Source organism: Podarcis pityusensis (genome assembly GCF_964106645.2).
Source record: "Podarcis pityusensis genome assembly, chromosome: 14".
In the NCBI taxonomy this organism is placed as follows: domain Eukaryota; kingdom Metazoa; phylum Chordata; class Lepidosauria; order Squamata; family Lacertidae; genus Podarcis; species Podarcis pityusensis.
Window position 1 is genome coordinate 3,946,965 of NC_138039.1, and position 8,907 is coordinate 3,955,871.

The 8,907-nt window shown below is 48.8% G+C and overlaps 1 protein-coding gene across 1 annotated transcript in view; it reads right to left on the reverse strand.

The window, feature by feature from the left end:
- LOC308462933 (kinesin-like protein KIF19) overlaps nucleotides 1–7,803 on the reverse strand; it is a 41,258-nt gene extending 33,455 nt beyond the window's left edge. Inside the window, exons 1-2 of the mRNA XM_080980978.1 lie at nucleotides 7,567–7,803; nucleotides 4,039–4,119 (exon numbers count right to left, since the gene is read on the reverse strand). Coding sequence (XP_080837104.1) covers nucleotides 4,039–4,119; nucleotides 7,567–7,692 — 207 coding nt within the window. The 5' untranslated portion in view covers nucleotides 7,693–7,803. The remainder of the gene's footprint in view (nucleotides 1–4,038; nucleotides 4,120–7,566) is intronic.
- Between the last annotated feature and the right edge of the window lie 1,104 nt (nucleotides 7,804–8,907).

Consider the following 8,907-nt stretch of genomic DNA (forward strand, 5'->3'; position numbering starts at 1 on the left):
GGTCCAGTATACCTGAAGGAGCGTCTCCACCCCCATCGTTCTGCCCGGACACTGAGGTCCAGTGCCGAGGGCCTTCTGGCGGGTCCCTTGCTACAAAAAGTGAGGTTACAGGAAACCAGGCAGAGGGCCTTCTCGGTAGTGGCACCCGCCCTGTGGAACGCCCTCCCACCAGGTGTCAAGGAAATAAACAACTATCTGACTTTTAGAAGACATCTGAAGGCAGCCCTGTTTTAATGTATGATGTTTTATCGTGTTTTTAATATTCTGTTGTGAGCCGCTCAGAGTAGCTGGGGAAACTCTGTCAGATGGGTGGGGTATTAATAATAATAATAATAATAATAATAATAATAATTCTCAGGATTCTTTGGAGGGAGCCATGACTCTTGACATCTTTAAAATGCATGGTGTGAACGTGACCTTGGTCCCATGCATAGTTGAAAATAGAAGTTTGATTTATTAAATGGAAAGTTAAAGATCAGGCCTAGTTTCTCTGGATTCTTCTGGGAGTAAATTTTCCCCACTTGTATACTGGAACAACGCTGAAGGAAAAATATATTCCTTTCCCTCCGCTGAAAAAACATCAGGAGAAGCCACATTCAGCCTCAAGGGACAGCTTCAAGGAACCATTTGCCCCAATGCTCCAGAGAAAGTTTGGCAGCAACTTGGATAAAAGCATAATTAGGGAACTGTTTGCAATAGATTAGAAACTATATGCCCTTCTAAAACAGAAACAAATTAGAGCACAGATACCAAGCAGCAATGAAAACATGGGAAGAAGCAAGAAAGCAGCCACCAAATTATTTATTCCTTTCATTTATATCCCACTTTTTCTCCAAAGAGCCAAGATGGCATACTTGGTTTCCCCACTCCTCATTTAATCCCCAAAACAACCCTAAGAGGGAGATTAGGCTGTGAGGCAGCGACTAGCCCTAAGTCATGGCTGAGTGGGGGATTTGAACTCCCACATCCTAGTCCAACACTCTAACTGGTACACCACACTGGCTCTGAATATCAGTACTGCGTTAGGATGTTGGTCTTGTCTTTAATCCTTTGCACAGTTAACAGCTATATGTAGGTCTCAATGGGCACCAGTGGGTAGAAAATGTTTCTTCAATGGTTTTTGATGGCTGGTGGCAACTAGCAGCAATGCATGCCTGTTAGTCTTAGTGCGGACTGAAATCAGTGTTCTGCACCTAGAACGTAGCCAGTGAAAGAGGCAAAAGTATGAATGTTTGCATGTGTGTGCAAGGTTCAAGGGGTATTCTGTTCATGCATGGATAGACCAATAGTGTTTGAAAGACTAACACTGGATTTTCATTGGTTCCTCCAAAATTAATTTAACAGACATAACAGGAACACTCTGGAACAACCACTCCCTGGATTTTGTACCACCTGGGACTTAGCTGGTGTTGATTTTGGGGCAGATGGTGTTGATCATTTATTGCTGATGGATCATCTTTGATTTCAGGCTGCTTTTATTGTATCTTTTAATATTGTATTTTGCATTGTGTATTCTGAGTTGTGAGTTACCTTGTGTTGCTATCTTGAAAGAAGGGCAGGGTGGAGAAAGGATGCAATAACTAATAAATGGAGGAACACACATATACCGTATTTTTCGGACTATAGGACGCACCGGCCCATAGGACGCACCTAGTTTTCAGGGGGGGAAATCAAGGAAAAAAATATGATTTCCCCCCCGCAGCTTTGGGAGCAGCGGACAGGCTGCCCCGCGCGACTCCTGCGGGCTTTTCGACCAGGAGGGAGAAGGGACTGAAACGGCCAGTCAGTCCCTTCTCCCTCCTCGGGGAAAAGCCCCCAAGAGCGGCGCGCTCTTTAAAGGGTGCGCGGCTCCTGCAGGCTTTTCTAGGAGGTGGGGGAATTCCCCCACCTCCTAGAAAAGCCAGCAGAAGCCGCGGAGCCCCTTTAAAGAGCACGAGGCTTTTGTGGGCTTTTGCGGTAGGTGGGGGAATTCCCCCATCTCCCCCAAAAGCCCGCAGGAGGGAGAAGGGACTGACTCGGCCAGTCAGTCCCTTCTCCCTCCTTGGGGAAAAGCCCCCAAGAGCCGCTCGCTCTTTAAAGGGTGCGTGGCTCCTGCGGGCTTTTCTAGGAGGTGGGGGAATTCCCCCACCTCCTAGAAAAGCCGCGGAGCCCCTTTAAAGAGCGCGCGGCTTTTGCCTGCTTTTGCGGGAGGTGGGGGAATTCCCCCATCTCCCGCAAAAGCCCGCAGGAGGGTTGGAGAGTAGCGGGAGGGCGTCGCGCGCCTTCCCGCTGCCCCCCATCCTCTGGGGCTGGCGATGGGGGAAGCGCTGCTTTCCCCACCGCCAGCCTCGAAGCCGGGTTGGAGGGTAGCGGCAAGGCGTCGCGCGCCTTCTCGCTGCCCCCCATCCTCTGGGGCTGGCGATGGGGGAAGCGCTGCTTTCCCCACCGCCAGCCTCGAAGCCGGGTTGGAGGGTAGCGGCAAGGCGTCGCGCGCCTTCCCGCTGCCCCCCATCCTCTGGGGCTGGCGATGGGGGAAGCGCTGCTTTCCCCACCGCCAGCCTCGAAGCCGGGTTGGAGGGTAGCGGCAAGGCGTCGCGCGCCTTCCCGCTGCCCCCCATCCTCTGGGGCTGGCGATGGGGGAAGCGCTGCTTTCCCCACCGCCAGCCTCGAAGCCGGGTTGGAGGGTAGCGGCAAGGCGTCGCGCGCCTTCTCGCTGCCCCCCATCCTCTGGGGCTGGCGATGGGGGAAGCGCTGCTTTCCCCACCGCCAGCCTCGAAGCCGGGTTGGAGGGTAGCGGCAAGGCGTCGCGCGCCTTCCCGCTGCCCCCCATCCTCTGGGGCTGGCGATGGGGGAAGCGCTGCTTTCCCCACCGCCAGCCTCGAAGCCGGGTTGGAGGGTAGCGGCAAGGCGTCGCGCGCCTTCCCGCTGCCCCCCATCCTCTGGGGCTGGCGATGGGGGAAGCGCTGCTTTCCCCACCGCCAGCCTCGAAGCCGGGTTGGAGGGTAGCGGCAAGGCGTCGCGCGCCTTCCCGCTGCCCCCCATCCTCTGGGGCTGGCGATGGGGGAAGCGCTGCTTTCCCCACCGCCAGCCTCGAAGCCGGGTTGGAGGGTAGCGGCAAGGCGTCGCGCGCCTTCCCGCTGCCCCCCATCCTCTGGGGCTGGCGATGGGGGAAGCGCTGCTTTCCCCACCGCCAGCCTCGAAGCCGGGTTGGAGGGTAGCGGCAAGGCGTCGCGCGCCTTCTCGCTGCCCCCCATCCTCTGGGGCTGGCGATGGGGGAAGCGCTGCTTTCCCCCACCGCCAGCCTCAAAGAGCAGACTCTCCTGGCTTCAGCGGAAGCAACGCGAAGCCTCCGGAGCGCAGGCTGCGGAGGCTTCGCATTGCTATCGCTGAAGCCGAGGAGTCTGCATTCGCTCCATAGGACGCACACACATTTCCCCTTCATTTTTGGAGGGGAAAAAGTGCGTCCTATGGTCCGAAAAATACGGTACACACAACATGACTTTCCTGGAGGCATATGAATTCCTGCATATGAAATTCTGCAACCAGAAAATTGTAATCTGGGTTTGCAAATATGCATGCATTTTGCTCAGTTTTTCTAAATGTGATGTTCTTAAAAGAGAGCATTGTGGTTAGTGTTGGACTGGGACCAGGGAGGTTCAAATCTCAACTCAATTAAGAAGCTTCCTTTGCGACCTTGGGCCAGTCATGTCTGCTTAGCTTTACCTACTTCACTGGGTAAAAAAATTGGAGGGGAGAGTGGCTGTGTATGTTGCCCTGATCTTCTTGGATAAAGAGTGGGATACAAATTTAATAAGCAAAATATTCTTCCCAGCCCTACCTGAGATGCCAGGGGTTGAATCTGGGGCTACTTAATAACTTAAGAGTCAGGTTGGTGGATCAGGCAAAGACCCATCTAGTACATATGGCATTCTGTTTCCACTGGTGTTCCAAACAGGGGGCATTTTCATCTCTATTTGGAGATGTCGTGCCAAACGGATGCTTTGCCACTGGGGTATGGTTCCTCCCATCCAACCCGCAGCTACCTGCCCATCCTCTCACCTGGTCACCTAATCTGTGAGCTATAATGTTTGCTCCTTCCTCCACCTCAGTTGCGTTGATGGGACGGATCCGGAGAGCTACCTGCAGGCAGAAACAAGAATTCGGTTTCCTGTAACAGACGAACTGTCAAGTTACTCAGGCAAGCAGACTAAGTAAAAGGAAACCTGCAATTTGAGGACTGTGCACCATCATCATATTATTATTAACTAATTAAATTTATACATCACCCTTCATCCAAAGATCTCAGGGCAGTTCACAAGATAAAAATACAGGATAAAAGCACAAATAAATAGTCAGAGCAAAAAAACCCAAAATATCTCCCCCTCCCACAATCACATTGAAAAGGCCATGGAAGATTAATCAGCCAAAGGCCTGGTTGAAGAGGAACGTTTAACACATATGCAGGGTTAAAAGGCATCAGCCGTAAATAAATCTGCACAGTCCTGTTTACTTAGAAGTAGAACTTGTATGATTTAAAGCTTTCTTGTTGGGGGGAAAAAGAGATCCTGCACGAAGCAAACTAATGTATCAGGGCAAACACCAGACTAGTAACTTTTCCCTTGACTCGTCAGCATGAAGGGGATTTTAATTGTATGGCACAGGATTCCATCATGTGAACCCCTTTAAAGTGAAATGTTCACAGTCCAGGCAGTATTACCACCTCTGTGAAGGTAAAATACTAAGGAAAATGGAGCAGGAAAATGAGGGTTTTTCAAAGTAAGGCATTTTGAGCAATACAAATATCCCAACAATAACATGATAGCAAGCCACTCTTGTGCATATCTGTACTGTTTTGAGCACCACACTTTTAGGGTTGCCATACAGAATTTCCCACATGTCCGGGATTTAACCAGCGAAAATAGTGTCTGGAGCAAAATATGGCAACCCTACACGCTTTCAGTGGTATGCAGTACATTCAGTGTCAGTTTTATGGTCTGCATCTTGCTCTTCTCTTCTTGCGCAATTTCCCCCTGTACTAATTTTGTGCTGGTGTAAATATGTGTGGTTGGTGGTGCCACATTTTTGAAAGGGAAACAGTCTGGATATAGAGAACGACTGTGCAAACCCACCCAAGTTTGTCTGAAGTTGCTAGAAATTCATCACTACTACAGAGACTGGCCTTAACTTCACTTCTATGTTTGTCTCTCCCTTATTGGATCTAATAAATCTTTGCAAAATCCAGAGGGGTGGAAGGGAACAAAATGTGAAAAACAGTGGACATGTTCAGATCAGGGAACTGACTTTAGCTCTTAGCTGGATTGTCATCAAGTTGGGAATATGCCAGAGATCGGCCCTGGAGCTGCAAACGCTGTTCCTACAGGGAACAGATCTATTTTCACAACAACAAGCCTTGATTAGCTGTTGCTTCATGAGAAGAGGCCTTGAGAGCTAGAATTTCTTTGAGGGCTGTTTACCCGGCTCCTTTGTGCAATACCCCAAACTGCCAGGGCATTCAGATGAAATGGCACATAACCAGGAAATCCTACTGCCTTTCAGATTTTTCTTTTTAATACTTCAGGTATGAAACAAATATTTTTGAATGATAGCAGAGTTTGATGGACTCTTTCAAGCAACCCCTCTCCCAGCAACGTAAGAAATTGCACCTTACAATGGATTTATTATTTAAATGTGTTTGCATACACCTGAATATAATAAACACCAGATCACACATGTATTAACTATCCCTGGAATATGTAAGGCGGTGTGGCTGTACCCGAGCATGAGGGAAGTGACGCGGCAGCTAAAAAAGCCAATGCAATTCTGGGCTGCATCAATAGGAGTATAGCATCTAGATCAAGGGAAGTAATAGTGCCACTGTATTCTGCTCTGGTCAGACCTCACCTGGAGTACTGTGTCCAGTTCTGGGCACCACAGTTCAAGAAGGACACTGACAAACTGGAACGTGTCCAGAGGAGGGCAACCAAAATGGTCAAAGGCCTGGAAACGATGCCTTATGAGGAACGCCTAAGGGAGCTGGGCATGTTTAGCCTGGAGAAGAGGAGGTTAAGGGGTGATATGAGCCATGTTCAAATATATAAAAGGATGTCACATAGAGGAGGGAGAAAGGTTGTTTTCTGCTGCTCCAGAGAAGCGGACACGGAGCAATGGATCCAAACTACAAGAAAGAAGATTCCACCTAAACATTAGGAAGAACTTCCTGACAGTAAGAGCTGTTCGACAGTGGAATTTGCTGCCAAGGAGTGTGGTGGAGTCTCCTTCTTTGGAGGTCTTTAAGCAGAGGCTTGACAACCATATGTCAGGAATGCTCTGATGGTGTTTCCTGTTTGGCAGGGGGTTGGACTCGATGGCCCTTGTGGTCTCTTCCAACTCTATGATTCTATGATTCTATTCTAAGTGCTTGTCCTCTCTGCAGACGGATCTCTTGAGTTTGGGGACAGGGCAGATCTCCCAATCCTATGAGCTCTAGAAGAGCTGTTGGTCAGTGGTAGAGAATCTTGGTATATCTGCAGATGATCCCAGGTCCAGTCCCTGGAATCACCAAGTGGGGCTAGGAATTTGCTCGAGTCCCTAGAGAGCTGCTGCCAGGCAGTGTAAGGAATACTGAGCAAGATGGACCAAGGCAGCTTCTTACAAGACTTAAACACCTGGAAGGCAACAGGCTGGAGAGAGCCAGTGTGGTGTACTAGTTAAGGATGTTGGATTAGGACCTAGGAAACCAGGGTTCAAATCCCCACTTGGGCACAAAACTCACCAGGCATGACTGTGGGTCAGTCACAGCCTCTCAGCTTAACCTACCTCACAGGGTTGTTGAGAAGATAAAATGGGGAGAAAGAGAACCATGTACTCCACTTTGACTTCTATGAAGGAGAAAAGATGGAATATAAATGCAACAAATAGAAGTCTGCTCTCAAACCAATCGAAGATTTATCAGTTCCCTCTCTTTCACCCAAAGAATTGTACATCACTTATTTACATACATTTAAAAAGCAGAGACATCACTTTGCCAACAAAGGTCCGTATAGTTAAAGCTATGGTTTTCCCAGTAGTGATGTATGGAAGTGAGAGCTGGACCATAAAGAAGGCTGATAGCCAAAGAATTGATGCTTTTGAATTATGGTGCTGGAGGAGACTCTTGAGAGTCCCATGGACTGCAAGATCAAACCTCTCCATTCTGAAGGAAATCAGCCCTGAGTGCTCACTGGAAGGACAGATCCTGAAGCTGAGGCTCCAGTACTTTGGCCACCTAATGAGAAGACTCCCTGGAAAAGACCCTGATGTTGGGAAAGATGGAGGGCACAAGAAGAAGGGGACGACAGAGGACGAGATGGTTGGACAGTGTTCTCGAAGCTACAAACATGAGTCTGACCAAACTGCGGGAGGCAGTGGAAGACAGGAGGGCCTGGCATGTTCTGGTCCATGGGGTCACGAAGAGTCGGACACGACTAAATAACAAATTACATCTGACTCAGTACAAGGAAACTTCTTAAATTCCCATCTTTTTTTCTAAAAAGAGAGCTCTAAAGGGGCCAATGAGTTGCAAAAGCTGCTGTTGCTGCCAAGACTCACCACCAACTGCTCCTCTGCCCTCAAATCCTTCATGGTAGCTGAGCTGGGGGTGTTTGTAGCAGTAGCAGAACCCCTGGCAACCCTCCTCTCTGCAGGGCTGGGCGATCTGGGTGATGAGATACCCATCACGTCAACCAAAGAGACTCACTCAGAGCAACTCACAAAGGCAGTCGCTCTGCTGGCTTGGCACAGCTTAGGGCTGCCAGGTGAAAAAGCAACCATTTCCCCACGGGTAGCAGGTGGTGACATCAATGGAGTGGAGGGAGTAGAAACAGAAGGTGCACACAGCTGCCGGAGAGAGCAGCAGCAGCCGGTAGAGATTGAGATTCACAATTGCATTCCACACTTCCATTTGAATTCAGGGTGATATACGCGGCCCTATTTTTATCCTTGTCACAACCACCCTATGCAAAAAGGTTCAATTAGAAGAACACTTCATGGAACACTATGCTTACATCAGAATGTGTCATTTCTCCCCAAATCCACTGGTGACAAATATGCTTATTCAGAAGTCTTGAGTGTATAAAACTGGTGCTCAGAAAGCAAAATGGGAAACTAAGTTATTACTTCTCCCAAATCACATCATAGGAGTAAATTGGGGCCTTGAGTTCCTGCATGTTTTTGTCAAGTTAGGCAGCTCATTTAGCAAGTGGAAATGTGTACCATTAAAAGCTACCAGATCTTGGGTGGGGTGGGGGAAAGAGATGACTTCGGGTCACCTCTTATGTCATTTACAGCCTTATTTCTTCCATGGAAATCAATCTTCCATAAAGCTATTCAAAGGCTTATTAACAAAGCTGCTTGGCATTGTTGCACTAGCGGATTTTTAATGTCTCTGAGTAATCCCAATTTGTAAGCAAAATGTGCTACCTTCTTTGGAGTGCAGACAAAGGAACGGCATGTTTTAATGTCACCCTGCTCCCTGAAATATATCTTGATGTAGACAAGTGCAGACACAGGAATGCTGTACTATCCATTTACCTTTCTCGAAATATGTGGATCAGTGCCAAGATTACTGCACTGTCACTAACTTCAAAGTTGTTTGTGCAGCAGAAGAAAGAAAGTCTATAATCATTACCTATTATAATGCCACAATGTGTTTGATATATTGGAAGTCAACCACCTTTATGGTTGATGGAAGATGCTCCTTTATGGTTCAACTGCCCCCAAGAATTCCTCTTTTCCATATACTACTATAAGGCACTGTGCTCTGACCTGCTGGGAGCCTGTTCCTGCCTCTCTCTACCTGGCCCAGGGCGGGGCCTGACAGGCTTCACAAGAACTGCTGCTGCTGCTGCTGCTGCTCCTGGGGTATTTGGGGAGTTTTGTCGGGAGTTTTTG